Source organism: Camelina sativa, chromosome 16, assembly GCF_030686135.1.
Source record: "Camelina sativa cultivar CO46 ecotype springtype chromosome 16, ASM3068613v1".
NCBI classification, from domain to species: domain Eukaryota; kingdom Viridiplantae; phylum Streptophyta; class Magnoliopsida; order Brassicales; family Brassicaceae; genus Camelina; species Camelina sativa.
In genome coordinates, this window is record NC_141895.1 from 24,792,315 (window position 1) to 24,819,964 (window position 27,650).

The following is a 27,650-nucleotide window of genomic DNA, read 5'->3' on the forward strand; positions in this document are numbered from 1 at the left end:
GAGACAACACTGAAGTTGGAGACAGAGGCCACGATCTTAGACCTGTCTAACTGACACCTCCCTCCATCAGTGCTGTGCCGGTGTAAGGATAATCTTCCTCTCGCATAAGCGGATAAGCCCTCCCGTTTTGAGCGTGTACTCAAAGGCATTGTTCATTAACCCACCGTTGCAACCAGAGTTACATGAACCTGCTGCTTCTGGATCACACTGCAAGATAACAAACAAGCAAGTTCATAAGACACAGGAGAGATTATGAACTCCACTACGTAACTCTTCTAAAGATAAGCAAGAGAGAAGACTCATTCATACCTCGTGATCACAGTCGACGAGCTGTTTGTTCATATTATATATTGTCTAGTTCCACTGAGAAAACCATTCATGATATCAAATACCTGATTTTTCACGGGAGTAACGGCGCCGCGGTCTCTCCAGTCAAACTCCTCTGGAAGATCCTGAGTAGGGGAGAATGGGAGCTTCATTAGCGTGTTTAGGAAGCTTAAACCCACCTTTAACCCCTAAATGCTTCCTCCAAAACTCAGAACGAGTCAGATCAGAAAACCGCGTGACGCCGTGACGAGCATCAGGATCCAACTTCTGGTGACGCATCGCTCGCCGTGGATTAGATTTAAAAACAGAGAACCTGTACTGATGCTCCTCGTGAGAAGCGTAGACCTTTCCGAATCTCTTCTTGAATAGAGTAAAATGGTCCTCCGATGACAAAACTTTCGGCTCCTCCGCTGCATCGTCAACCACTTGCCGGATCAATACGTCTTCTCCGTCCACGCAAAGAGAAACAGAGACGAACGCAAAGAGAAGAGAAACACAGAACAAAATCCTAACATGATCCATCATCAGTTTTTTCAAATTATGGTTAACAGAGAAGAATAAGAGAAGAATAAATGTAGGGCTGTAGCCCAGAATGTTAGTTGGCACACACCCACGAAACCTTGGGGAGTTAGGTTATGAACCGTCGTTACAAGGCTACATGCCATAAATTTGCTGACCAAACCATCCGGTTCAACAAAATAAATCCTGGTCTCTTTAAGATTCTGATCCGGTCTAGTTTGTAAGGATACGAATACATAACAAGGACGTGTTTGGAGATTTCTCAGACAGAATAAAGAAAAAGAAAGGTACAGATGAAACTTAAGAAGATCAAAACTGACATTTGATGATTCAAGAAGTCTCAAGATTCGAACCATCTCCTGAGTGGTTTTTGTGGGCCCGTTTTGGCTGAATTCTGGGAGAACTTTGACTTGTATATCGCAACCAACATATCAAGTTTGTCACCTTCCTCTGCACCACCTTGACCTTCACCTTGCTTCTTATTCTTCTTCCTCTGCCCATTTCTACTCTCTTCACCTCTCATCTCCTCAAGCTTCCTCTTTCTTGGTACATCATCGCTCATATCTTTGGAATTCTTCTGATTTGGTTTCTCATTTGCCTCTTTCTCCCTCATCCTTTGCCCTTTCTGGTTTGAAGACTGTTTTTCCTGTGTGCGTATATTAGGTCTATTCTTCTCTGCTGCATCACCTTTTACTGCTATATTGGATTTTGCTTCTTCTTTACCCTCTTCACTTGGGCGCACAGGTCCCTTCTTAAACCTGGCTCCATTCTCTTTCCTTGGACCAGTGTTATCCCATTCCCTCGTTTTTCTTTTGTATCTATTGTCAGGTGCCTCTGCTTCACCATTCGACTGCTGCTGCTCAGATTCGTTGTGTTTATCGCGTTGCTGCTGTTCAGATTCGTAGTGTTTATCCCGTTGCTGAAACTGCTGCTGCTTAGCTTCTCGTATCTTAAGCTTCTGGACGTTATCAACAGCAAATTCTATAACAGGGCGGTGTTGAGGACCAAATGTCTCTGCAGAAATAACAAAATAATATGATATTCGTCTCATCTTACTTCCGATAGGTGCGATAACCATCATCAAATTGCAAACCGTTCAAAAAAAGTACTTGAAGTTTAATGGAAAGTTGGCTTCCAGCAAGATCAATTACCAGGATTGTTGTTAAGTACTCTCAGGGCTACAAGAGCATGTTCATGCTCCGTGAACTCGACAAAGGCAACACCACGGGAGTAGTTCTTAGTATCAACTTTACCCTTCTTCTCATTCTGTAAGAACTTGATCTGCGTAGAAAACAAAGAAACTAGGTTCAGATTATAGAACTGTGTTTGAATTGTAGCACAACGGCGAAGAGCTGACCTGTCGAATAGATGGCTTCTGCTTTGTAGCTCGTGAGGTAACTGCATCAACTAAGAGCTTGTGTAGTTGCATTTTATTCATGGACTTGGGCAAATTATAGATCACAAGCCTTGTTCGAGATACATGGAAGTTAGGAGACTGAAGCTTTTTCATCTTGTTTTCATGCAATCTGCGAGGATAATCACATGCTCACTCTTCTCTCATCCCAAATCACTAAACAGTACCATGCATATATGATAGGGTAAGAAATTATTTACCTTCGTCGCCTGTCCATATCTTCCGCAGACACACCCTCAGCAGCAGGTGTACCATCAAGGATCTGACCTTCCTGTGGAATTAAAAGCCGAAATATCAGTGCATGTTTGAATAGCATGCAGAGATTACGATTTCCAGAGATTTTTGCGGACTGAGAAAGGTGTGTACGGTGGTGTACCTTAGCAAGATAAAGATTCCGATGGTCAAGATTCTTCTCCTCGGTCTTTTTGAGCTCTATGTCCTGTGCAGCTTTCTTACCCACAGCTCTCATAATGTTCAGTTGCCTGCCTTTAAGAAGGACACCTACACCTGAGGGAGTATTAGCACCTGAGGGAGTATTAGCAGCTGAAATGGCTGCAACTGATGCATCTGCTGTTTTGAACTTGAGAAAAGCAGTCCCTTCTGGCCGCCTGAGAAACAAAAACACATACAGAGAAAAAAATGTGAGGCTTTGGGCTTATTGAGATATTAGAGCTTGAAGATTTTTTTTATGATTTAATGAATTTCAAAGCATATCAGGATGCATACTTTGTGACTTTGTGGAGAACCAGGAACAAAGATTCAACTTCCCCAAATACAGCAAACCTCTGTTTGACTTCTTCCTTAGTAACATCAAATGGGAGGTTTCTTATAAATAACGTTCTCTCAAAATCCTCATTTTCCTGCCTTTCTTTAGGGGCCACCACTTTCGTTTTACCAGATTTCAAAGGTTCGGAGACACCAGAAGAGTCAGCGACTGCCTTAGTTGTTGAATTTTTAAGTTTGCTTTTATCTGCGTCCTCTGTATCTCCATCAGGAGAAGCAATAGAATCTTTTGAAGACGCAAGCAAGTTCTTAAGAACCTTTCTCGCAACATCTGCTTCCTCTTCAAAATTCACATCGGTCCCAACATCTCTCTCCAGTGCATCTGATTCACTCAGTTTGCTACTGCCGTCCTCCTCATCATCATCATCAGTATCATCTCCTGAAGGTGGGTGGCTTTCTACAGCATCATCAACCTCCTCCAAATCAACACTACTGTTATCACTGTCCCCGTCACTTCCTTCTTTGTCACCTGCCAAGGTTGCGTCAAAAAGCATGACTCTGTTAAGAGGAGATAATAAAAAAAATTCGCCACTGACTGCATCTGATTCCCTCATATACAAGTTGAGTACAAGAAGTTTCTTATAAATAACAAGTTATTAAAAAACCCAACGGTAAAAACAAAATGTACGGTAACATACCATTTGCTGAAGCAGTAGTGGCATCAGCAGCACCGTTGTAAAGATTCTTAGGTACAGCCCAGTCTACAGCTATCGGCCTTTTACTAAACATGTACCCATTGAACTTTTGAATCGCCTGAAGATGCAAAAATAATTAAGACAAGTGATCCAAATGGAGGATAACCAAATTAAGATACCCATGTTTCAAGATCTTACACTCTCTGCATCTTTCTTACACGTGAACTTGACAAATGCAAAACCCTTAGATAGCCTGCCAAAACATTACACCAAATGAGAATAATATACATTGACTTATCATAATCAAGAAAATCACTCAGACGAATTAGAACACACCCAGTATCAAAATTTATAGGAATAAAAACATCCCAGACAAACCCTTCTGCTGAAAAGACCTCCTTGATATCTCTAGGTGTAGCCTGCAAATTTCAAAAACTCCATGAGAAGAGCAACGAATTAATATGAGATTGTAGTTAACAAAAAAAAATTCGGGTCTTATAAACCATGAAAGGAAGATTTCGGATAATTAGTTTCCACTTCTGAGCCTTTGAACCCTGCATCCAAAAAATTACGAATAAATTATGACCTGATTCACATGCTAATCAGTTAACTACTCGACAGAAATACAATGGTCAAAAGCAAATGATGTTCACCTCACCACCAAGCTGACGAGCCCAAATGAAATTTCCCTTTATCTCAGTTTGATGCAATTTTGCAACCGCAGCACAAGCAGATTTGACACTCGTAAAGAGAACAGCTGATGCTTCTTCCCTGCATCCGTCTTGGGCAAGACCTGGAAAAGTTATAGTTCTGACGCTTAATAAATGCATCATGAGAACAAAGTCTGGCATGTTCTTATAAGAAACCAAAGAAGGTAATAGTTACATGCCCACAGAAGTAACTAACACGTGGATGGAACATCTTGCAAAATTTATTCAGATACTAGAAAAGGTATGCGCACACAGGCTTTAATTATATGTAGTTAGGTAAAGATATCAAGTAACAAACCAGAATTCAGCTTCAAGATAAAGAAAAGTAAGGCAACCAACACCAAACAAAAACTTTATAATGGAACCATGAGCAGTAGATTCATTCCTACAGCAATATTTCAAAAGTAAACCCTATAAACCTGGACTAGCAAACAATGCAGTTTACACTTAATACGTAATCTCTTCCCAGACATCTTACGAAACCTGTTATAGCTAATTTCATCTCATAATCAATGGGGATTCATGTCCCAATAGTGCTCATTGAGACTAGGCATTTTGTGCCGTGCCAAGAATAACAATATCGTTCTCTGATGCAAAGATTCATAGATCAAGCAGCTCTGAACGATAACTTGACACTTTACTTAGATATTAACATCATTTACCAAAAAAAACCATGTAACTAAAAAATTTTGGTTGGGGTATGCAAGCAGGCATGTCCCCAAATTTTTTTAACATTATTCTTACCATTTTGTTGGAGCTCCTCTTTAGGGAGGGGATATCTGACAGAGCACACAGTGCCAATCTCTTTGACACGACTATGGACTACCTCTGCCATCTCAGGATTAACAAGGCCACCAAGGATTACAGTTCTTGCAACTCTTCAACAAATAGAAAAAGAGAACAAAAATATAAGCAGAAAAAATGAGAGACGCAGTTTTGATTATGCATTGCAAATATTATGTTTAGTCTTCCTTACACAGGCTATTATAATTTATAAATATTCAGTATATGTCTCTATAAAAAAAAGTCACTACATTGTTATTAAATCATACCTTTGCTTGTCTGAACATGTTTCTTTATCTGGTAAATCAACATGAAGCTTTGTTTTGCTTTTGCGCTCAAATGGCTTCTCTACTTTTTGGCGCTCAATTGGCTTCTCTTCTTTCATGAGCTCAATTGGCTTCTCTTCTTTTTGGCGCTCAATTGGTTTCTCTTCTTTCTTGCGCTTAATTGGCTTCGCTTCTTTTTTGCGCTCAATTGGTTTATCTACTTTTTCTTCGGGTGGAAGAACTGATGCAAATACAAACTTAATGAGTAACGATAACCAAACCAACTTACTCAAGACTGCAAAACCAAATCTAGGCAAGCTTATACCTTTCTTGTCAGTCTCGGGGATCAAAGTGCCCTTGTCACTCTGTGCCTGGGAATTATCAGGTAAAGAGGTACCTAATTCGACAAAAGAATAATACAAGAAATTTAGCACAAGAAAACTGATGTCAAAGAATAAAAATCGTAACTCTTAAAATTCCAAACACCAACCTTCAGCTGCTTTTATACGACGCTCTGGAAGAGAAGGGCGAGGTGTAGCCTGTTTAACAGTAATCCTACGTCCTCCAACAGTAGAACCGTTCTTCAACTCAATAGCACGCTTAACATCCTCTGGTAAAGCACTGCAAAGGGAAGAAGAAACTTGGGATTGTAAGAACCAATATATAACTTTGTACAGTAAGAATTTAGTTTCAACAAGTGGACTAAGCTTACAATATAACAAAAGCAAAGCCTCGGTGTTCATTTGATCCTGTATAAATAGAAAAGATCATGTTAGCTCCTTGATAGATATAAGCCATGATAACTTCAATTCCAACTGTGACCTCAAATTCACTCACCTTTATTTGTGACGAGAAAGCAACGCCTGACGGGACCAACTTCACTAAAGGCTTCTTCAAGCTGAAACAATTCGTAGAAAATAATAATTCACTACTAAGAACATCAAAACTCGAATTAACAAACTCAAACCTAAACCCAAGGCAATGAATACATATATATATATATATAGAGAGAGAGAGAGAGAGCGAGGAAGAAGGTACCTGAGCATTGGTGATGGAATAAGGCAAGCCTGAAACGCAAACAGTGGCGACAGAGTGTGGAGATTGTTCTTCTCCATCTTTCCTCTCTTTCTTGTAGTTTTTCCCCATTGATGATTCTAGCGAACGAGAGATTCAAATTAGGGTTTTTCACAGTTTTTTTCGAGTTTTGCAGAGCTTAAAGAGATTGAGGAAGAGGCCCGAGGATGTTGTTGAAGAAGAAGAAGAAATCTAGGGTTTATTAACTTTATTTACTAAACCACTAAAACCCAAGTTAACCGACTAAATCAGATTAAATTACGCCGAACCGAATGGTACGATTCCGGTTGGATCGGTTCAGTTTTTCGGCTATGGTGTTATTTAGTAGCAGTAATCAACAAATTTAGTCTTTCAAAATAAATAAAAACACAACCATGAGAGAGATTCAAATTCAATTCGGTTCATCACTTAAACCAAAATGTCTAGAAAATATAAAATTAATGCAAATATTACAATGTTATTTCCGGTTCGAACCGGTTCTCTAATCGGTTTACCTTGTGTATAAACATTTGATGTCTTCCTTTAACTTGGGCGTCTCAAGAAACGCATCACCGGAGTGATCAACATCAATGGCTCTAAACCCAAAATCTTCTCTTACCGATCCAACATTCCACTCGAACCACATCTTCGACATCGTCTCCTTGCGCGTACTTGTTTTGTAGTTCTCTTCCTCTGGTGAATCCGCAGCTACGAGCCTGTATGCATACACTTTCCTCTTCTGTCCTGGCCTGTAAGCTCGAGCCACGGCTTGCTGAGTCACTGATGGGTTCAGATGAACATCAAGTATCAGAACCCTTGATGCTCCCACCAGTGATATTCCTTCCCCACAAGCTCTTATCGATCCGAAAAACACTTTTGCCTCTGGAGAATTGTTGAATCGCTCCATTGAACTTTCTCTTTGCTCATTGCTCGAATCTCCTGTGATTGTGAACATCTCTTTATCTAAATGCCATCCTTTCATTGAGCTCATGAGTATCTCAAGAGTCTTTATTGGAGCTATGTATTGGCTGAACACCAAGAGCTTCTCTCCTGTTGATTCACACAGAGCTAAGAGGTTTAGAAAGAACTTCATCTTCACACCGTCTCTCACATTGATCTTCTCCAGCACCTTGTCTAGCTTCCTCATTGTGTTATTGTTATCATCAAAACTCTTTTCACTGTTTGACGGGTTTTCCTCCAAGAAAGATTTGAGCTTTGGGTGGATATACAAAGCAGCACCAAGAGAGATCTGCTTGAACAGTTCCATGTTCCTCAGACCCTCGACTTCATCTCTCTGAATTGAGCTCAGGTTGAGCATGATAGTGAACTCACTAAGTCCGGGGAGCAAGCCTCTGAAATCTGCTTTGTGATAATGCAAGATGTTACGGGTCATTTCGCGTAGATCCTTTATCAAGCTGGCTTTGGCAGAAGAGTTTGTACTCTTCTGTAATGTAAACTCTACTGCAGCGAAGAAAGTTCCCTCAATACTACTCTGGTTCATCTGTTTGCCACTCGGTATCTCTGCCTTGCTCATGATACGGTTAACAATCTCCCGAGTTCCAGGACGCTTCAAGAACTTGGGACGAACAAGATTCAGAATGTTAAACACTTCCTCAACATTGTTTTGGAACAAAGTACCTGTGAGAACCACCTTTCGAGGAGTCCTGACACGAGCAAGCGAAATAAGCATGTTTGTCTCCTTATTCCTTGATGTATGACCTTCATCAAGTATAAACAAAGTTGGTTTCTCAAGCAATATCAGCTTACATTTTTCTGACGCTGCTTCAAATTTATCATCGCAGATGATCTTTGCAAACTGTTCGTACCCAAGAAACAGAATGCTTCTCTGTTCGACCCATTGCCCCAAAACCTTCAACTGTTGTTTCCGTGATTCTGCTTTCACGCTGTAGAAATCAAAAAGGGGGACGTTCTCAACTGCCCACGAAGTAAACTCTCTCTTCCATGAATCTATGATCCCCTTTGGTAGGACGATCAATGGTCTAGCCTGCGGATCCATAGCCATGAAGCTCTGTAGAAAGCTGATGAGCAGAAATGTCTTGCCTGATCCCGGTGCATGAGCTAATATGCATCCGCCTGGCTCTTCCGCTGCAAGGTTGTTGCATAAAAATCTGAAGCCTTCAGTCTGGTGAGGTCTCATGGCCTGATCATGTCTTGGGTGGATGAACATCTTTTCTCCCAAAACTTTTGTCTGAGAAGACTGCCGGCTTATTGAGAAGGTACTGCTTGTTTCCCCATTTTCTTTTTCATGCATATAAGTTCGTCTTGATCTCTTTGGCTACATTAGGAAAGAACGCAAACTGAAGTTCTGAATATCTCTAACAAAGTCAAGACACACCACACACAGTTCATCAGTGATCACTAACCTTGTTGAACACAACCTCGATCATGCTCTCAATTGGTTTCTTGATGAGTCCACAAACACGACACACTTCTCCAATATCGTCCTTGCAGATGAAGGAATGGTCACAGTCTTCGACTTGTTTGAGATCATTAATTTGTGAATGCTCCACCGTTTCCTATAACCAAGAAAGGCAAAAGTCAGCTGAAAAAAATAAGAATGCAAGAGAAGCATATAACTGGATCCGAACTCGAATATATATATGCAGATTAGAGAAAAGTTTGCTCTATGATTAAATGAAAATGTACTGGAAGTAACCTTAATTGATTCCTGAATAAATGCCATCTGCCTCCAAAGCTCTTCTTCTTCCTCTGCATCTACATATAGAGGATTTTGATTTTCACTACTATCAATAGAATTCATCGATGAATCCTCCTCGTCATAACCTTGAAGACTTGTGTCAGATCCTGACCTATTCTCACTCATAACATCATCATTAGAACTGTTTCGAAGAGCATTGCGTGAAGAATCTGAGCACTTCGTGAACTTATCTGTAGGAGAGAACCGACGTCCATCATCATGATCCACAACAACCACTCCCTTGAGCTTCTTTTGCCTTTTATCTAGAAGCTGAAAAAATGCAAATCGAGATCATAAAGATTTTAACTTGGCAACAAAAGATGAATATGAGATTATCACAAACATTCAACAAACAATGAACATTAAATATCTGCGATTAAAGCTTACAGTAACTGATTCTTGAGGCAACTCATCATCGGAATCAATGTTAGGAATCTGAACAGACTTGGCTGTTTTTTTCACTCCTCTAGCTTCGGCATCTTCCAATGAGGTAGAACCATTCGTAGAGTACTGTCTCAGCTTACAAAATCTCTTTACATCATCAGAAAGCCAACCGTATTTACCATCTTCATCAAGCCCATCAAGGAGAAATGGTAGAGAGAATGGGTCAGGACGCTTGGCAAGTTGTTCTTGAGTGATGCTTTTTGTACGCGACCTCAAATTCCATGCTGTACATATATCATCAACCAAACCACCAGTAAGAATTACAAGGAGAAACAAAAGGAATCAAACATTTTCACTAAAAAGGAGTTTAATTTCTTCAAACAAACCCAAAAAAGGAACGATTTTTAGGTCACAGTCTTATCCAGCAAGAAAGCTACGGACATAAATGAACTCATGGAAACAGAAAAAAACAAATCTTTGAAGCAAAAACCCCAATCAACAGATTCGGGTGAGCTCTAGAAATCAAGCAAACGGCTTTTTTAAGTTTTTCACATTCAAATTCTGAATCTTTGAACTTTTCATAAACAGAGACTAATCTTCTTCTCCTTGTTAGTCACACCATTACTTTGAGAAACAAAAGGAGCAACAAGAGATGTAAGTAAAATAAACGTACGCGTCTCCCTCGGCTTCCAAAACGGAAAGTGACCAGAACCCACCATGTCAGCTCCTTAGTGTTAAAACTATGACTGATTGACAACAAACAATCCCAAAGATGCAAGCTTTTATGCAGGAAACAGAGAGATTTCAAGCAAACGAAGAGGAAATAGATCTACTTTTTGATTTTTCAGCTCCGAAAATTGAAAAGCTTTTATTTTTTTGGTTTCCCATAATAGAAGTTAGTCATGGTGGCAAAGTGGCAAAGGAGAGAGACAAGAACACGGACGTTTTGGGAATGTCAATACGACAAAACAATATATACATATAATTATATCTATACATTTTAAACTAGCATCCCACTCTCGTACACTACACTCTACAACAATACCATGGCATCCGAAAAATGTTACTAAGATTTCAAAGGGCTTATGGTTATGTGACTAATGTATATGTCATCTCTCTTACAATTATAAAGTCTCTCTGTACATCATCAACGTTTAACGGGAGATCTAATGTATATGTACAATGTACTACTAATTAATTTGTCCAAGAAGGTGTAACGACATCTAATGATCTACACAAAAGAACTTTACATCACCTAAAATTTCATCAACAGTAAAAACCCAATTGATACGGCACATATATAATGAAGTCAACTAAACTAAAAATATTCCAAAGTGTCATTTAATTTAATTAACAGTAATACACAAAAATAAATAAAATAATAAATAAAAAAAGCCCCCCACGTGACTTTTTGTCAAGGGAGCCGTCTCTTTCCTTTACTCTTCGCTCCTTTCTTCTTCCAAAAATTTCCCCAAATCCCTCCACACACACACATAAACCCTAGAATATCAAATTCCTTAAACCGAGAAAACAGCTTTCATTTCTCTAATCTCATACTTCTCCATCTGCTGCTCTGAACCGTCGTTTTAACGTATTGCTTCGTATTGTCACTTCTCCGCCCCCATGGCTTCGCAGCAACAACAATCCGCCATTAAAGTAAGCTCTCAAGGTACCCTTAAAGCTTCTTTCTTTTTTGGAGGGGTGTTTTTCAAATTGAAGTCTTTTGAAATTTTCCCTGTGTTGGGTTTTTTTTCTAGGGCGCGAAAGTGCTTATGGTTGGAGCTGGTGGGATTGGCTGCGAGTTACTCAAGACTCTTGCTCTTTCTGGGTTTGAAGACATTCATATTGTAAGTTTTTGTTGGGACTTTTAGTATTCCTGACTTTTCTTCTTCTTCTTCTCTTCTGAGATTCTGGGGTCACTGACGAATGTTCATGCATTTCTAATCCCCTGTTAGGTTACAGGATTTGATTTGGGATTTAGGGTTTTTTACTGTTATTGATGATTTAGGTAGTTTCTACATCTTTCAGCTTTTTGATTTGATTTGCATGGTTCATGAGATAGATCACATCGGGATTCTACTGAACACAAACTCTGGGTTAAGTTTGACTTGTTGAAGATGGACTTAGATGTCTATAGGAGGACTCTGTCTTTAGCTGTCTTTGTTACCAGGTTCAGTGTAGTTCAAAGACTTTGGTTAGACATTGTATAGTTTCGTTTGCATGAACTACTCTTCTCTTTTGATTTTGGGATTTTGTAGATTCATGATTAATGTTTTGTATCAGAAACCATCGGATTTTACTTGAGGTACTTCTGGTTTTCTGGATTCAGGAATGGAATTGAGCAGTGACTTATAAGATTAGTTTGTATCTGTGATTGAGTTACTGGTTCTTTTGTGTTACAGATTGACATGGACACTATTGAAGTCAGTAACCTCAATAGGCAATTTCTATTCCGTCGTTCTCATGTTGGGCAGTCCAAGGCTAAGGTAATTTTGCTTGAGCTAAAGTCCAAGGGATCCCAGTGTATAATAGTTAATATGTTTTCACCATATCGCCAGGTTGCCAGAGATGCAGTCTTGAGATTTAGACCTCACATTAACATAAGTTCCTACCATGCAAATGTGAAGAATCCCGAGTTTGATGTTGATTTTTTCAAGCAATTTGATGTTGTTCTGAATGGACTGGACAACTTGGACGCTAGGCGTCATGTGAATCGTCTCTGTCTTGCAGCTGATGTTCCTCTTGTAGAAAGCGGGACAACGGGCTTCCTAGGACAGGTTATTCTGCGTGCCTTTTGGTCTTGCAGTTTTTTTTATTTCTCTAAGCAAAGTCTTGAGTTACAATGCGCCACAATGTTAGGCTTGAACGGTGTAACTGTTATCATTTCCAGCTTATCTCACTTTGCAATACTGGCTTATGGTACAAATCAGGTAACTGTTCATATAAAGGGGAAAACAGAATGTTATGAGTGTCAAACCAAACCTGCTCCAAAGACCTATCCTGTGTGTACAATAACTAGCACTCCAACTAAGGTATTAACAGTGTCTTTTTTGTTCCAAATTCTTGTGAACCTTGGGGAACTTTTAAATTATCTTGGCTGGTATATTCTTATCCTAAGCATATTGCTTGTTTTTGATGTGCCAATGAATTGTGAATTGATTCTACAGTTTGTGCACTGTATCGTGTGGGCAAAAGACCTGCTCTTTGCAAAGTTGTTTGGCGACAAGAATCAAGATAATGATCTTAATGTGCGATCCAACAACGCTGCAAGCTCATCCAAAGAAACAGAAGATGTATTTGAACGTTCAGAAGATGAAGATATTGAGCAGTATAGTAGGAAGATATATGATCATGTGTTTGGTTCTAACATTGAAGCGGCTTTGTCCAATGAAGAGACATGGAAAAATCGTAAACGACCAAGGCCTATATACAGTAAGGACGTCTTGCCTGAAAGTCTGACTCAACAAAATGGAAGCACTCAGAATTGTTCTGTTACTGATGGTGATTCAACGATCTCTGTCATGCCGTCGCTTGGCCTGAAGAATCCACAGGAATTGTGGGGTCTAACGCAGAATTCTCTAGTATTCATAGAAGCATTGAAGTTGTTCTTCGCCAAGAGAAAGAAGGTCTGTGTAGTCCTTTCTGTAAACTCTTCTTGTGTGTATATAAGTTTTGGTGTACTGATTAATTCATGGTGTTTTCTATATGCTGCCACAGGAAATAGGACACCTTACTTTTGACAAAGATGATCAGTTAGCTGTAGAATTTGTCACTGCTGCTGCAAATATCCGTGCTGAGTCTTTTGAAATTCCCTTGCACAGCCTTTTTGAAGCGAAAGGTATTGCTGGGAACATTGTTCATGCTGTTGCTACGACAAATGCCATTATTGCTGGTTTGATTGTTATTGAAGCAATCAAAGTGCTCAAAAAGGATGATGACAAGTACAGGTTTGTAACTTTGAAATTGTATTCACTTCATTTTATAAGATTTTACTGTCCTTGATATTTTTTTAACATTAATTTTGTTCTCAATCTCTCTAGAATGACATATTGCTTAGAGCACCCAAGCAGAAAGATGCTTCTTATGCCAATTGAGCCATATGAGCCTAATCCTGCTTGCTATGTCTGTTCCAAGGTATAACATTATTGTTGTCTAACCTTCTTTCATTGTCGGTCTTGTATTACCAGTCATTGGATGTTCATTTTTTATTCAACAGACCCCTTTAGTACTTGAGATCAATACTCGGAAATCGAAACTGCGGGATCTAGTTGATAGAATTGTCACAGCCAAGCTTGGAATGAACCTACCGTTGATTATGCATGGGGCATCGCTTCTTTATGAAGTTGGTGATGATCTTGATGATATTATGGTTGCAAACTACAACGCGAATCTCGAGAAGGTTTGGTCTTGATTGTTCTATCATCTGCACTTTTAGTACAGGTTTAGATACCACAATTTCTTACATGCTCGTGTTTTATTTTCAGCCTTTATCAGAACTTCCTTCACCCATTGTCAACGGAAGCATTCTCACAGTCGAAGATCTTCAACAAGAGCTATCTTGCAAGATAAATGTCAAGCACAGGTTTTGTTTCTTACATTTTGAATCCTGTTTCAAATACAGTTTGGTTTCTGGTATTCTTACCAACGACTTCCCCTAAACTTTTGCATTCAAATTACAAAGGCTTTCCTCTATCATCCTAGGATTCTTGTATTGCCTGGAAGCTTTAGATTGTTACTTCCATGGCTGGAAGTGGCAGATGATTTATGCATTCTCTGCTTATTATGTTTCTTTCACAGGGAAGAATTTGATGAGGAAAAAGAACCTGAAGGAATGGTACTCTCTGGATGGACACAAGTTCCAGCTACCAATGGCGAGAGCGCATCAACATCAAACAATGAGAAGCCCGTGGATGTCACAGAGAGTTCCTCAGGATCCGAGACTGCTTCTAAGAAGAGAAGACTCTCCGAGATCGAGCCCAGTAATCACAAGAAAGAAACAGAGAACGTTGAGAGTGACGATGATGATATCATGGAGGTTGAAAATCCCATGATAGCAAGCAAGAAGAAGATAAGAGTTGAATAGGCCGGCCTTTTTCTTAAGATCCGACCCCTAAATCCTTGCTTTTTAGTTTCTTTTTGATTTCAATCTAACTTTCTACTTCTTGAATTAAATGTCACAAGAATATTACAAGTATGATTTAGGGATTCTTTGATGAAGAAGAAACTACTCAGATTGTTAAATATTTACTAGGACAAGACAGGATCCTTTGGAGGAGGAGCCCAGGAACTCACTATAAGGAAGCAATCTTTGCTTTCAGAGATTCTGTAATGTTTTCACTAACTGTAAGAGCTCCCTTGTATCTTAATTCTGTTTACCAAATTTTCTCTCTTTTTTTTCTTTTTCTCTGAAGAAATCTCAAAACTACTTTTCAATTCTCTCTTTTGTTGTTATCATGCACCTTCCGAATATAAAATGCTAATAGACGAGATTTGCATACAGTTTTACAAAACGTTGAAAATTTTGTATTTTGAAACCTAAGTATCAACAGCCTATAACATGGGAGCATGAGTAGATACATGCATATTCACCACCGTTAAATACATTTCAATTACAAAACAAAATTAAAAAATTACCATTCAACAAATCTGATTACCTTTTTCTTTTTCTAACTTTTCACACCGTTTGGTTTGGTGGAAATGCTTAGTTTATCTTCCGTTGAGGCTAGCAAACTGAGTAAACATGGCCGTTCCAGAGTGTTGGTCCACTGTTGAGTCATCCTTCTCTTCAGTCTGAGAAACCGGACGTTCACTTGTTGCCGCGGTGGTGGCAGCAGGTGAAGGCGGCGTAGCAGCAGCAGCCATGGGCTTAGCGGTCTCAACCTCCTCAGCTTCAGCTTTTCCCTGAGAAAAAGCTTCCTGAAGCTGGAGAGCATATTCTAAGTTCCACAATACATCTCCCATTGTTGGTCTATCAACACCGTAATCTGCTAAACACTTCTCTGCAGCTTCTGCAAACTTTTTCATAGATTCAGGATTCACAGTTCCAAGGAGATGAGGATCGATGATCTTTTCGAGCAACCCTTTTTGTTTCCATTGCATAGCCCATTCAGCTAAGTTGACCTGTTCCCTTGGAAGCTGCGGATTAATGGCTGGTCTTGCACATAGAGCTTCTAGAAGAACAACACCAAATGAATAAACATCGGATTTGTCTGTGAGTTGCTGTCTCCTGAAGTATTCCGGGTCTAAATACCCGAAACTACCTTTCACGGCCGTACTGACATGGTTCTGTCCAAAGGCAACGTCTTTGGAGAGACCAAAGTCAGCTACTTTAGCAACTAAAGCTTCATCAAGCAGAATGTTAGTGGATTTGACGTCACGATGGATAATGCCTTGAGCAGTTCCTGTGTGCAAATAGTGAAGCCCTCGAGCAGCTCCTATGCAGATTTCTAGTCGTTGTTTCCATGTCAAAGGAGAAAGGTTTTTCCCATAGAGATGGTCTCTGAAAGGACCATTGGACATGTATTCGTAGACGAGGATCATCTCTGAGTTCTCGTCGCAGTATCCAATCAAGGAGACTAAGTGTCTGTGTCTAAGCTTAGATAGCATTTGAATCTCTGTGTGGAACTCTGTGATCCCTTGCTCTGACTGTGGATTGCCTCGTTTGATGGCGACTTGAGTTCCATCATCGATGGTACCGATGTAAACGTTTCCAAATCCACCAACACCGATGATCTCTGATGAATCGAAGTTCTTTGTTACTTCTTGAAGCTCTGAGAGAGAGAACAAGCGTCCGAGGCCAAGCGTGGAATTGTACAAGTTGGATTTGTGAGAACCGGTTTTGCTTGTCATGAAGGTACTGTCACCGGAGTGTATTGGTAGTAACCAAGAAGAGAAACTGTTTCTCTTCTGCCAATCTTGTGGCTTCTTCTTCCACTTGTAAACCATTGCTCCAAGACCTACGAAAGCTCCAAACATCATCACAAAACCTGCAGTTGCAACCATTTCCTGCTTCCCCATACTCGCTCTTTTACCATCAACTCCAAATTCTCCATCAAGACTGTTCACGGAGTTGCTCATCTTCAAGACCTCGACTCCGTTCAAGATTGCGTTCTTTCTCCCAGTGTCTTCTCCCATGGGACCAATCTGGACCTGAAGCTCAGATTTCATAAGAGTCGAGTTCACCACAATGTCTTTGTAGTAAGGAGCAGAAAGATCGCCAGCTAGAGTGGACAAATCCAGCCCGGAGATGGCGGTCTTTCCATTGATGTAAACGTTGAAGTAGAGGTCATTAAGTGACTTGCTGATGATGTCACAGAAATGAAGACGAACGAAGTAGTGAAATGATGGGTTTGATGGGAAGTTCCATGTGACATTGAAGTTAGGATCTATGGTTTGAGAATCAGCCATCTCTGCAGCTGTTGCGTAAACCGTCTGTGGCGCAATCAGAGGTGTAACTTCAGGAGGATACTTGATCGCTGTAGGGGTTGTTTTGACATCGTGAGCCAGATTAGGATCTTTCAAGTAGTCTTTGTCAGGTGTCCAGGTTCTTCCTAGTGTGTCATTCTGTGGTGTAATCAAAGGACCACCAACATTAACCCTGTAAACCGACTGGTACGCGTACTCAGACAGACCCGAAAAGCCCTTGACAGGGAAAAGAGAAGTGCCAGCATCAGAGATGAGTTCGTCTGGAGCTGACACAAGTTCTATACCGTTGATGAACGCTGCGGAACCTTTCATAGGTTTGAACCTAAGGGCGAACTGAGCATCGGTCATGTTTACGAGGTACTCCTTCTGAACAATGGCTTGGCTATCATTATTGTTGTTGTTACTAAGTTTAAAGTTGTGAAGCAAGACGTACTTCTCTGATAAAACAGAGAAAGTTGCCTGCTGGAGATCAAACTTGTCATTGGGAAAGGCAAAGAAATGGAGACGAACCCAATGCCAACCAGGTCTAGTCAAATGGAACTTGTAAATTGCTTCTTCGCGAAAGATCCTAGCGGTTAGGTAGATATGAGAAGTGAGTTTATATGAAGGCGGGGCAGAGACCTGAATATCATCTTTGGCTTCTATATACTGAACCGTCTCTGAGTCACTCTTGAAGACTCTACCTTCAGGAGTTTTGGTTGAAGACTTGCTCCCACAATCAATGAGAATGTCATCAGCCGGTTTAAAACTAGCGGTTGGGCCACCACCGATGGGAGCCGCTGAAGCTAGGCCGGTTAAGAATAGGAGGACGGTGAACAGGAGAGTCATGAAGGGCCTGGAAGAAGAATCTAAGACAAGACACATTGGTATATTTGGTTTCTTTGTTACCTCTATCCCTCCTTCGTGGGGGAAGAGAGAGAAGAGAAGAGAGAAGAATGAGGACTACAATGAAACGACGAAAGGAAACGAGATTGTTGGGATGCTTGTGGTTGAAGAAAGAGCGAGAGAAAAAAGAAAGGATGAGTAGTTGTTTATATGTGTGGCTAGTTTTCTTATTTGTGTTTTGGTTACAATTAGTGAATGTTTTATTTTTAGGTAACTGTTAAATTGGCTTCATGAAGATGTTAACACAATTAAGCCAATACAAAACAAACTATGATTTCAAGGGGACTATCGCCAAGTCCTTGTAGATGTTCTTTTTGGTCATGGCCATCATCGAGCAACTCATGCAAAGATATCATCAGTATATGAGACTGCACATGTAATATCAAGGGGACTACTGCCAAGTCCTTGTAGATAGCATTTTTTTTTTGGCAGAACGGGTTTTTCTTTTTTTTTCTGAAAATTCTTGAATCTTGATTCGACCCATTTCAATTGAGAAAAATGCAAGCAAAAATGCAAAATACAATCCACTTTTATATAAAATAAAACAAAGACATGATCATACGATTGTCACATTCACAAACTGCAAACACATTTGAACTTGACTAGACCACATGTATAATATATATATATGACTGACCAGTGACCATGGGCCTTTTTATTCATGAAATGATGAAAATTAAGTTCATCGGATTGGTGTTCATGGGTGGTTGTGGTTGTGGTGGCCGGGAAGTTTGTCCTTGATCTTCTCGAGAATGCCCTTCTTCTCGTGGTGTTCCGTGGTCGTAGTAGTGGTGGTGGTAGGTCCGGTGGTCGTGGCGGTGGCCGATGTCTGTTCATCCTTGTTCTTACCGCTACTAAATTTCTCTTTGATTTTCTCCTTTATGCTCTTCTTCCTCCTCCCTCCTTGCCCGTCGTCCTCCTATTCCAACATCATGTATATAAACTCGTTAACTATTTATACATGAAAAGGAAACCGTGTTTACGAAAAGGCTTGAAGGCTTTTGTTCACTTTTTAATGTTTGAAAAATGAAAACCCTTAACGTACATACTTGGTCTTTTGGTACTATATTTTCGTGTTTCAAAAACAATTATGACATATTTGGAAAGCAAAACTAAAAACCCTGATGGGAATACAAATACGAGTGCGGGAAATCAGTATCTACATATAGATATATGAATGAGAATCTCACCGAGCTAGAGCTAGATGAACTTCCAGACCGACGAAGATGCTCTTCAAGCGAGCCATGGTGTTGCTGCCCTGTGGTGGTTGAGCCATGGTGTTGCTGTCCTGTGGTGGTTGCTCCGGTACCTGCGGCTACTCCTGTCGCGGTGGCAGCAGTGGCAGCAGTTGCCGGAGCAACTGCCGAGTGCGTTCCCGTAGAGACCGGATGTGTTCCGGTAACGGTGCTAGTAGGGTGCTCTGCAATGTCACTGGTGGTACTATCCTTATACTGTTGTTGTTGGGCGGAGGTAGCAACGCCGGTTAGGTGCATGGGGTTACCGAACTCATCAGTGAGCTGGACCGGGTTACCATGTTCGTCGGTTAGATGGATTGGGTTTCCTCTTTCGTCCCTCAAATCAGCCATTGTCAACAAGTAGTTCCTTCTTTTGAAGTGATTTTGCACTACAAGATTCTCAAGTGCTGCTTAGAATACTACGTTTGCGGTTGAACAAGCGCGTACATATATATATAAAATGTTAACCTGCATGTGGTTATGAGACGTGGCGTATTTAATGTGAAATATTTTGACACGCACGGTTAGAAGAGGAGTACTACGTGTCATGTGTGTGCTTTAATTCGAATACGTCACGAATCCGACATAATAACGTCTTCTCTTTTTGATAAATTCGATAGAACAACGTTATCTTCTTCGTAAGGTACGTGTCTTCTATGTTGTAATGACAGGTATGTAAATGATTTGGATCACGGGCCTGGTACCGCTAAAGAAGGTCGGTGTTCTGCGTTTTAAATATTCAAGACCAAACGTTACGAGCTAGCTGATTGGTGATTCCAAGTTTCCGACTTACAGTTACATGTTACTACATGGGTGGAAAGCCTTGGATACACAATGCAATCATACGCATTTAGTTTCGTATTATATTAGCTTTGCTACAAATTTTGTTCCAGGTTTTTCTGTTTTTTATCTAACTACTTTTAGTTTTAGGAAACTAAAACTTTTCTATTAAAGAAAAAAAAGGTCTACACAAGAAGACTACATTAGAAGAAAATTTATTGTAACCAAACATTTCCACAAAATCAGAGGAATAGTATTCGGTTAGTCATTAACGAATAGTATTGCTTCTTTTAAAACGTATAATACAGCATATATAATTATATGAATTCCTTGATCCAATTAACCCACAGTCAGATAACTTTTACCTTATCCTATAATAATTATTATATTTACATGTGTAAAAATTTGGGAATGCACCAAACCAAAAAAGAAAGGGAGAAGAAAGTTTTTTCTTGAGACTTGGAAGATAAATTCTATGACGTGCACACAAACAAGTGTGTACCGTTTGATAAAGTATCCGTAACGTTGATAGCCCTAGCTTACGAAGAGAAACACCACCTAGAATCTGCAACAAGATTCAACAATCATCAATGCTTTTTCACTTGTGTGACTCGTTGGTTTGAGCCATAACCTTCAGGTGCATAAGGTGATGCTTGTAGGGAGATGCTTACAGTTTCAAAGTTTGCTAGATTTGGTCCAGAAGAAGCCTTTCTTTCTGAGAGATTGATTCTCTTTTGGGGATTTAACACTGTTACTTCGGGACCCGAAAGAGAAGTGTCTTGCAAGGAAAGGCTTTGGGGAATAGTTTCTTAAGCTCGAACTCGATACTAGCTTTGGGGCTTTACCTTTGTATCCTGCCACCACCGTCTTGTGGTTGTGATCAAACATGACAAAGTCATCGCTGTCCACAACGCGGTTCCTTAGTCTCTTGTTTTGTCTAGCTTTCATATCCAAATCCGCCTTCAACGCTTTTTCCGACAACTTGAATGTTTTCTTCTCCCCCAGAGTGCAAATGGGACAATGAGGATCGAATTTGTCAACTTCAGGTGTCATCTGCTCTAAACACTCTGAATGATAGACGTGCCCACAAGCTAGAATTGCAGCTACAGAGAGCTCATTAGTGGCAAAGATCTTCTGGCTACTCAACAAAGATTTTTCAGACAAGGATCTCAAGCAAGCACCACAGTTTTGCTGATCACTGGACTTTCTGTTTCCTTGATGGTCTATCTTGTCACGACGAAGCCCAAAGAACTCGTTATCGTAAGAGCAAGACTCTCTGCGAGAATGTGCCATCATTTCGGAAAAGGCTTGCATGGACCAACCATCAGACTGAGATTCATTCCCCAGCCTCTCTTCAGTTGCTGAGCTTCTTCTACTCGGTGAGGTAAATCCAAGGATTTGACCATCAGAGACTTGCTTTGATAGATGAGGGCGTGGTGACAGCTTTAATGTCGATGAACTAGGAGGTGGCATTGACAAGTGGCTCTGGGATGACAATGGTGACGTTGAGAAGGATGATGCTTGAGAAGCCAATGAAAGAGACCGTTTTGCAGGAGATGGATAATAAGCAGGGTTGGTTGAATCATTTTTTTTCCGGGTGGTCTACAACAGTAAAATAGAGGTCATATTAACAGAGCTACATGGCAGATGATATATAGCTAGCAGTGAAACAAAGGCTTTTAGTTTTTTACCTGTTCAGAGACGGTGTCAATGGATGCAATTCCTGAAAAAGATTGATCTGCCACAACAATAACATGACGTCATAACACGGAAATGTCATAGCTTAACGATAAAAATGGGTGGAGACCAATCAAAGCAAGTGAAGAAGCAAACAAGAGAACTTTTTATGTCAACAAAAACATCAATGTCCTTTTCGCTCATTAACAGTTTCTGTAGAAAAGTAATCCTAAATTCCAAGAAGGTGCCTACAATTTCTTCTCAAGTCGTCTATAGTTTTTGACAAATCAAACGCAATAAGCATGTCTAAAGGGTCGAAACTTTTTTTACCAGAAGCAGGAGATTTCTGCCATGACTGCGCCTGAAAATTGTCCAAAGGGGAGCCTTGTGATGATGATACGAAAGCAGATTCGGATTTGACATCAGACATATCGTTACGACTGATCCCATCAGATAACCAACTGACAGAGGTCTCTTCACCTGCCACTCGTCCTCTATTATCCCACCGGAAGCTCCAGTTAGGAGAATACCTCAGATTGTTTCTTTGCAAATTCTCAACTGCTGATGTATTAGGCAACACCATTTTGTCTCGAGCAGCAACACAACAAGCATTCCCCATAACTGAAGCGTATGGTTGAAAAGAAAAAAAACTAGTAAGCACCACACCGCACAAAAGACACTCCCGGATAGATGTTTTGGTGCATAAAACCACCTCAAAACCTTCCAAGAAACAAAATTTAAGAAACTCAATCAGAATCAATTATGACTAATAAAATCCTTAAAAACCTAAAACGTCTAACAGGAAAAGCTAGTAAAACCCAAAACATCAATCCAATCACAAAAACACACCATGGATAAGAGCTTACCATTCATCCACACAGTAACTTAAAACTGGCCCATGACCAAGATATATAAAGTTAGAAGTAGAAGAAGCATCAAATCAAAATACAAGGTTTGAGATAAAATCAAATTGATAAATTCGTTGCTCACTAACTTGTAGGTAAGTGAGCTTACATGACTACTACTACCTTCACTACAAAATTCCCAAAAAAAAGGAAATTTTTTTACTCAGGACACAAAAAATAGCAATTGAATCGGGCAAAATATCAACAAACAAGTCACATAACTAAACAGATCCGTGATTAGGGCCAAGGAACTTGCAAAACAAGTTGAGATTACCCTAAAATAGAAACAAAAACCCTAAAAAGAAAAAAAAACAATTCAGTATGTGAGAAGAAAGGTGACGAACACCAAACCTGCTCTCGGAAGTCGCCGGGAAAAAAAAAACGAAGATACAATTTCACATAGCTAGAGAGAGAGAGTGCTGTGGGAATTTTTAGAGTGAGAAAAAAACTTAAAGCACTGCGAGGTTCTGCTCTCTCTCTCTCTGTCTCCCTCCCTCTTGATTGAGAGAAGGGTAAAGAGACGATTCCAAGTCTTCTCTGACGTCTTTAATTAACGCCGTCTGATTCCGGTTAGACCCGTGTAAACCGGACCAAATTAAAAGATCGAGTAATTTACTTTTTTAGTTTAGATTAAATCTTTGCTTTTTAGTGAATTTGGAAAATTTTCCATTATAGTTTCATTTGTACAATTTTGTATTTAATTTTGGGTTAGGAAAAAGGACAAGTTAGATATTGGTCTTCGGTTTGATAGAACCAATTAACCAAACATTTATGGTTTTGACTTATTGTTGTGAAACCGTTAGTTTTAGCGGAACATAAGTAAGAGACGATGCCACGTCATTTTAGCAAGACAACAAAAAATTGGAAGGGGGCGTCAACTTTAACGGAGTGACGTCGGTAAATTTGGACGGTTGGGTTGCCAAATTGAAACATTATAGTTTTATGAAGGACTAAAATAGATATATGAAAGTCCTCTGTAGAGAGTGTATGATATTGATTTATCTAGAGTTTTTCTTACAGAAAAGTACGTTTGGAGCTTAGTGAGGGCAACACGTAAAGGATCAAAGGGGAATAAAAAGTCCACATAAACACGCCTTATTTATACTCTCTTTTGTTGTCGGTCAAGCCTAAAACACTCAGTTCCAAGTTCCAACAACAAACAAAATAATTTTAAAATGTCGAGTTTTGTATCTTGGAGAAGTTGTTGGGGTTTTTGATTGATGAGATCACCTAACAAACACCTCTAAGATCTTGTCATAGCTAAGTTCGAATCTGAATTATGAGAGTTGTGAACAATATGGAAATAATTAATAAAGAAGAGACATAACTAGGCCTCGGCATAAAAACCATACCCGAATATCTAACTTGGAACCCAATCCGAAAAATCGGGTTCGGGTTGGATACGAGTTTGTCTATAAAACTCTATTGGGTTCTATTTTCTAATATCCGTGGATTTGGGTTAGGGTCGGATAATACCCAGTACCCGTTTGGGTATCCATTAAACCCGAATATATAAACATATTTATAATATTTATTATTAATATAATGCATTTTACTTCAAAATTATGATTATAGTTTTGAATATTTCATTTAGTTTTATGCCTAAATATAAAAAATAATCAAAATATCTAAAATATTTTGTTATGTAAGTCAAAATTTAACTAAATTTATTTAAATTTAATTATATTTTTTCGGGTACCAGTAGTTCGGGTATTAATCGGATTCTAAAATTTGTTACCCGAACCCGATAGTACCCAAACCGAATCGAACCTATATATCTAAAAATATCCAATGAATTCTATTTTTCTAAACCCGTTTACCTATACCCGAATGGGTAATACCCGAACCCGAACGGGTTACCCGAATGCCTAGCCCTAGACAGGACTAATAATTTTAACGAGTATCTGATGAGAATAACAATGTATTAATTCACCTACACAAGCAAAAGTTCAATTCAATCTCTACAAAACTGGGGAAGGTAAAAAAAGAAAGGAGAAATGCAACTTCATCCAAATAAAAAAGATAAGTGAAACAGAGTATTCAAGTAATAGTTTCAAGACGTCGCCTTTGAAGAACCTCCGGTGCCCTGTTTCACGGCGGGTTCACGACGCAAGCTGCTTCCTCTCGTGTACGGCTTCTTAGCACCCTTTAAAAGAGAAACATAGAGTAGGGTCTCAAGATTCAATGCAACACAGAATCTTAAATATATATATATATAAACTCAATGATCGTTTCTATTTTATGTTAAGTTACGAACCCTTTTGTTCTTGCTCACCTGGAAGATCGTTCCAAGTTTCTTCAATCCTATGGCACGAGCTCGAAGAACATCCTTGGAAACACTTGGATCTTTAAGCACCTATATGTGTGTGTGAGAGAGAGACAAACAAATAACATGATTACTTAAGAGAAATTGATCATTACTACCTAAAAAAAACATGGTCATATATGTAGTATATGATGAATCTTAGTATCTTACAGAATTGCAAACACGAGAAAGAGTGGATTCGATGTCGAGGACATTGATTTGCCAAAGAGATTGAAGCAAAGCATCCATTTTAGCTTCAATGGCTTTCTGAATATGCTCCTCTTTGTTCTCTCCTTGGTGTTCATTCAACCTATTCACTTCATCCTGCAACTGAAGTAACGAAACCGCACCTACATATCCGAAACACAATGTCATCCAGACAGAGTAAGTAAATAACGATTTTGTTCGGTTAGAAAACCATGAGGTTTTTTGCTTTATTTGCTATTTTTTTGTATACCAGAAGCAGCCATCACTTGAGATTTCATATGGTGGCCTTTGTCACGCACCCATTCCGCTAAGAACGGCACTTTCATAAATCTCTTGTCTTTACCGATTTCTTTAGCAGCTTTTCTTGTGTAAATGTAACCAATTGTATGCATCATCGCCTCTCCAAAACCTTAAACAGTGTCAAAGCAAGATTTATGAAAAATCATTTTCAGTTTATACAAAGCTAACACTACCTTTCTTGGTTTTTTAACAGCCAAAAGACTCTATCCTACATAGCTAAAATGCAAAAGGATTTGTTTTTTTTTACCGGCAGAAGACAGCCGCTTTGCCTCTTCGTTAGCCCATTCGATAAATTCATCGGTTCGTCCTTCCACAAACGGTTCAAGTTTGTTTTTCAATGTAGCGGCGAGCTTGTCTTCCCTCTCCTTTTGTAGAGCCTGCACACAGTTCCCACATAAATTAAATACATGGAGATAAGTAACTAAACATATTGACGAATTATATAGAATAGAAGGGTAAAAAAAAAAACAATGTACTTTGATCTTGTCTTGAAGCATTTGCTTTCTGATTTCAGGCTCATATGATTCCAAGTCAGCTTCGATTGATGCCAAATAAGCAAGTGCAAGCTGCCCAATATATTCTTCAAAGACTTCGCTTCCGAAAAGCATACCAAATACAGCTGCAGGATCAACCATTGTATCCCTGAAAAGAAGAAAAAGTTATCAAGCTACAATGGTTCACAAATAGATGATAAAGTTTGTATAAGTACATACTGTTGAACCCCTTCTTTGCCATATTTGTCATAAGCTGCTCGCTTCTCCGGATTGCTCAGAACCTGATAAGCCTCGCCTAAAACCTTTTGCATTCATGAAAGCAACAAAAGACATGAGAAATGAGAGTCACCCACCAGCAATTTGTGGGAAAACTTTGTCAAGATATCTAGTAAACAACAGATAAAGACCAATCTTACAAAACACTACTATTCTATAATGTCTTGATTCACCTGAAAGTTTTTAGCAGCTTGAGGGTCTCCAGGGTTCTTGTCCGGATGAACTTTCCTCGCCTGAAGAGCAAAAGAACAACAAAGAGATATTCGAACAAACTAAAAGCAGAGTTTTTCCAAACACACACAAAAAAAAAAAAAAAAAAGACAGTACTTTTAAGTAGTAAGCCTTTTTAATGTCAGCATCTGAAGCATCAGTTTTGACGTCTAGGATCTCGTAGTACTCATTCTCCTTCACCATACCTTTTTCTTCTAAAAAAATGTGAAACGAAACACAAATCAAGACCCCAAGTTTTTAAATTTCATCCCAATATCAAAATGTATGCGGAAATATGTTGTTTACGATTTTTATTTCCCCAATTTTCCTGTATTCATTCGAAAGGGAATAAATATCGATCTTCCAGATCTTATAAGAAAAAAAAAACCCAGAATTGGGGAAACAATTTTTTGAGTGGCGAGAGATCATATGAATCTAACTAGACATAAGAAAAAAAAAACATAGGAGAAAAAAAGGCAGAAACTTACTGATCGTGCAGAAATGTAAATGAGAGAGAGGGGACAATAATATCTCGATTCTAGTTGGCGGAATTGAGAAAGGTTTGGTCTTTTTATCTGACGAAGAGACGAGTAAGCAAAGGAATACTAATGATCTGTGTAACCTTGTGGACAGAGTTTACGGTTTTGGTCTTTTTTTTTATATTCGAAACGTGTGACCGTGTACACACACATCTCTCTCGATAAATAATGCACACGTGTCCGAGGATCCTCCGACTGAACCGCGTTCGAGGATAATTTTGAAAAAGATAAATAAATAAATGAGTCCATGGAGAGTCGAACCCCGGCCTCTAAAGATTCGAAACCACTACGCTGTGAGTCAATCTTAGAGGAATCTGTTTAATACGAAAGCACTTACAATTGTTTGCCCGCACCTGCCTGAAGCGAGGGTCTACCGAATGTAAACTTGATTTTATTGTTGATTTAATTCTTAGATTTTATAAAGAAATTTGGATTTCTGGTTTTAAACTTATATAATATTGTCAATGAAAACTGATTTATTTTACAATTGTATTTAAACTTCAATAATGATGCTTAACTTGTTGAATCATGTTTGATTAATTAATCTGATTTTCTATAATTTTCTAGGCCTAACATTTTATCCACCTAAATCTTACAAGCTTTTTATTTAGAATTTGATTGATAACAGCTTTACAAAGCTTTACAAATATTCAGTTTTAATATTTACCAATCATAAAAACTTTACTAAAAACTTTACCAAAAACTTTACTCTCAACTTTTTTCTACAGCTTTTATATGCAGTTTTTTTACTACAATTTTGCACTATTCCCGAAAAGCTTACAACTTTTTGTATAGCTTTCTATACGTTACAAATCAGAC

The 27,650-nt window shown here is 39.2% G+C and overlaps 6 protein-coding genes and 2 pseudogenes across 14 annotated transcripts; 1 reads left to right on the forward strand and 7 right to left on the reverse strand.

The window, feature by feature from the left end:
- Nucleotides 1–52: 52 nt before the first annotated feature.
- On the reverse strand, nt 53–852 carry LOC104751801 (putative cysteine protease RD19B; annotated as a pseudogene). The gene is made up of 2 exons (XR_015584942.1): nt 310–852; nt 53–207 (listed from the first exon to the last, which is right to left on the reverse strand). The product of XR_015584942.1 is annotated as a putative cysteine protease RD19B (transcript).
- Nucleotides 853–995: 143 nt separating this feature from the next.
- LOC104751800 (uncharacterized) lies at nt 996–6,736 on the reverse strand. Its single transcript, XM_010473836.3, has 18 exons — nt 6,476–6,736; nt 6,275–6,335; nt 6,150–6,186; nt 5,928–6,058; nt 5,763–5,834; nt 5,441–5,678; nt 5,133–5,266; nt 4,332–4,471; nt 4,182–4,232; nt 4,015–4,097; nt 3,877–3,931; nt 3,682–3,796; nt 2,987–3,512; nt 2,637–2,868; nt 2,461–2,531; nt 2,204–2,372; nt 1,998–2,127; nt 996–1,860 (listed from the first exon to the last, which is right to left on the reverse strand). The coding sequence occupies exons 1-18, from the start codon at nt 6,581–6,583 to the stop codon at nt 1,187–1,189; spliced, it is 3,027 nt and encodes a 1,008-aa protein (XP_010472138.2). The 5' UTR covers nt 6,584–6,736; the 3' UTR covers nt 996–1,186.
- Nucleotides 6,737–6,845: 109 nt separating this feature from the next.
- On the reverse strand, nt 6,846–10,536 carry LOC104751802 (protein CHROMATIN REMODELING 35-like). 2 transcript variants are annotated; one of them, XM_087492369.1, is made up of 6 exons: nt 10,267–10,497; nt 9,597–9,877; nt 9,168–9,479; nt 8,875–9,027; nt 8,258–8,786; nt 6,846–8,154 (listed from the first exon to the last, which is right to left on the reverse strand). In XM_087492369.1, coding segments are annotated over exons 1-6 (1,323 nt in total). In that variant the 5' UTR covers nt 10,313–10,497; the 3' UTR covers nt 6,846–8,152. The 2 variants fall into 2 exon arrangements, with proteins under 2 accessions (XP_087348495.1, XP_010472140.1); XM_010473838.2 differs by having other exon boundaries at nt 6,846–8,786; nt 10,267–10,536.
- A 458-nt stretch (nt 10,537–10,994) lies between these two features.
- On the forward strand, nt 10,995–15,026 carry LOC104751803 (SUMO-activating enzyme subunit 2). The gene is made up of 11 exons (XM_087492370.1): nt 10,995–11,249; nt 11,351–11,440; nt 11,996–12,079; nt 12,152–12,370; nt 12,524–12,625; nt 12,761–13,219; nt 13,311–13,540; nt 13,634–13,727; nt 13,810–13,992; nt 14,078–14,175; nt 14,391–15,026. Exons 1-11 carry the CDS (start codon nt 11,217–11,219, stop codon nt 14,674–14,676), a joined length of 1,878 nt encoding a protein of 625 aa, XP_087348496.1. The 5' UTR covers nt 10,995–11,216; the 3' UTR covers nt 14,677–15,026.
- A 67-nt stretch (nt 15,027–15,093) lies between these two features.
- LOC104753915 (putative receptor-like protein kinase At2g21480 pseudogene) lies at nt 15,094–18,018 on the reverse strand (annotated as a pseudogene). Its single transcript, XR_015584943.1, has one exon. The product of XR_015584943.1 is annotated as a putative receptor-like protein kinase At2g21480 pseudogene (transcript).
- Nucleotides 18,019–18,414: 396 nt separating this feature from the next.
- On the reverse strand, nt 18,415–19,603 carry LOC104751804 (putative dehydrin LEA). The gene is made up of 2 exons (XM_010473840.3): nt 19,094–19,603; nt 18,415–18,822 (listed from the first exon to the last, which is right to left on the reverse strand). Exons 1-2 carry the CDS (start codon nt 19,487–19,489, stop codon nt 18,601–18,603), a joined length of 618 nt encoding a protein of 205 aa, XP_010472142.1. The 5' UTR covers nt 19,490–19,603; the 3' UTR covers nt 18,415–18,600.
- Nucleotides 19,604–20,179: 576 nt separating this feature from the next.
- LOC104702693 (uncharacterized) lies at nt 20,180–23,463 on the reverse strand. Of its 3 annotated transcripts, none has more exons than XM_019238586.2 (5): nt 22,852–23,055; nt 21,926–22,315; nt 21,610–21,656; nt 20,590–21,520; nt 20,180–20,483 (listed from the first exon to the last, which is right to left on the reverse strand). In XM_019238586.2, the coding sequence occupies exons 2-4, from the start codon at nt 22,212–22,214 to the stop codon at nt 20,594–20,596; spliced, it is 1,263 nt and encodes a 420-aa protein (XP_019094131.1). In that variant the 5' UTR covers nt 22,215–22,315; nt 22,852–23,055; the 3' UTR covers nt 20,180–20,483; nt 20,590–20,593. The 3 variants fall into 3 exon arrangements, with proteins under 3 accessions (XP_019094131.1, XP_087348497.1, XP_019094132.1); XM_087492371.1 differs by having other exon boundaries at nt 21,926–22,216; nt 22,852–23,022; XM_019238587.2 differs by having other exon boundaries at nt 20,180–21,520; nt 21,926–22,216; nt 22,852–23,463.
- A 942-nt stretch (nt 23,464–24,405) lies between these two features.
- On the reverse strand, nt 24,406–26,966 carry LOC104751806 (chaperone protein dnaJ 10). 4 transcript variants are annotated; one of them, XM_010473845.3, is made up of 10 exons: nt 26,781–26,966; nt 26,410–26,507; nt 26,256–26,315; nt 26,026–26,108; nt 25,789–25,954; nt 25,560–25,689; nt 25,263–25,421; nt 24,977–25,155; nt 24,776–24,856; nt 24,406–24,646 (listed from the first exon to the last, which is right to left on the reverse strand). In XM_010473845.3, the coding sequence occupies exons 2-10, from the start codon at nt 26,494–26,496 to the stop codon at nt 24,554–24,556; spliced, it is 1,038 nt and encodes a 345-aa protein (XP_010472147.1). In that variant the 5' UTR covers nt 26,497–26,507; nt 26,781–26,966; the 3' UTR covers nt 24,406–24,553. The 4 variants fall into 4 exon arrangements, with proteins under 4 accessions (XP_010472147.1, XP_010472146.1, XP_087348499.1 ...); XM_010473844.3 differs by having other exon boundaries at nt 24,758–24,856; XM_087492373.1 differs by having other exon boundaries at nt 26,410–26,620; nt 26,781–26,910.
- Between the last annotated feature and the right edge of the window lie 684 nt (nt 26,967–27,650).

Coding starts and splice junctions, on each gene's coding strand:
- LOC104751802 (XM_010473838.2), bottom strand. CDS start 10,312: ATGGTGGGTTCTGGTCACTTTCCGTTTTGGAAGCCGAGGGAGACGC. Junction 9,878..10,266: donor TTGGAAGCCGAGGGAGACGC/GTACGTTTATTT, acceptor ATATATGTACAG/CATGGAATTTGAGGTCGCGT. Junction 9,480..9,596: donor TGCCTCAAGAATCAGTTACT/GTAAGCTTTAAT, acceptor GCATTTTTTCAG/CTTCTAGATAAAAGGCAAAA.
- LOC104702693 (XM_019238587.2), bottom strand. CDS start 22,214: ATGGGGAATGCTTGTTGTGTTGCTGCTCGAGACAAAATGGTGTTGCCT. Junction 21,657..21,925: donor GCAGAAATCTCCTGCTTCTG/GTAAAAAAAGTT, acceptor TTGTTGTGGCAG/ATCAATCTTTTTCAGGAATT. Junction 21,521..21,609: donor TTGACACCGTCTCTGAACAG/GTAAAAAACTAA, acceptor TTACTGTTGTAG/ACCACCCGGAAAAAAAATGA.
- LOC104751806 (XM_010473844.3), bottom strand. CDS start 26,496: ATGGTGAAGGAGAATGAGTACTACGAGATCCTAGACGTCAAAACTGAT. Junction 26,316..26,409: donor AAAAGGCTTACTACTTAAAA/GTACTGTCTTTT, acceptor TTTGCTCTTCAG/GCGAGGAAAGTTCATCCGGA. Junction 25,422..25,559: donor AAAGCGGCTGTCTTCTGCCG/GTAAAAAAAAAC, acceptor ACACTGTTTAAG/GTTTTGGAGAGGCGATGATG.
- LOC104751804 (XM_010473840.3), bottom strand. CDS start 19,489: ATGGCTGATTTGAGGGACGAAAGAGGAAACCCAATCCATCTAACCGAC. Junction 18,823..19,093: donor GTTCATCTAGCTCTAGCTCG/GTGAGATTCTCA, acceptor ATGTTGGAATAG/GAGGACGACGGGCAAGGAGG.
- LOC104751803 (XM_087492370.1), top strand. CDS start 11,217: ATGGCTTCGCAGCAACAACAATCCGCCATTAAA. Junction 12,080..12,151: donor TTGGGCAGTCCAAGGCTAAG/GTAATTTTGCTT, acceptor CCATATCGCCAG/GTTGCCAGAGATGCAGTCTT. Junction 13,541..13,633: donor AAGGATGATGACAAGTACAG/GTTTGTAACTTT, acceptor CAATCTCTCTAG/AATGACATATTGCTTAGAGC.
- LOC104751800 (XM_010473836.3), bottom strand. CDS start 6,583: ATGGGGAAAAACTACAAGAAAGAGAGGAAAGATGGAGAAGAACAATCT. Junction 6,336..6,475: donor ATTCCATCACCAATGCTCAG/GTACCTTCTTCC, acceptor GAATTGTTTCAG/CTTGAAGAAGCCTTTAGTGA. Junction 3,932..4,014: donor CCTATAAATTTTGATACTGG/GTGTGTTCTAAT, acceptor ATGTTTTGGCAG/GCTATCTAAGGGTTTTGCAT.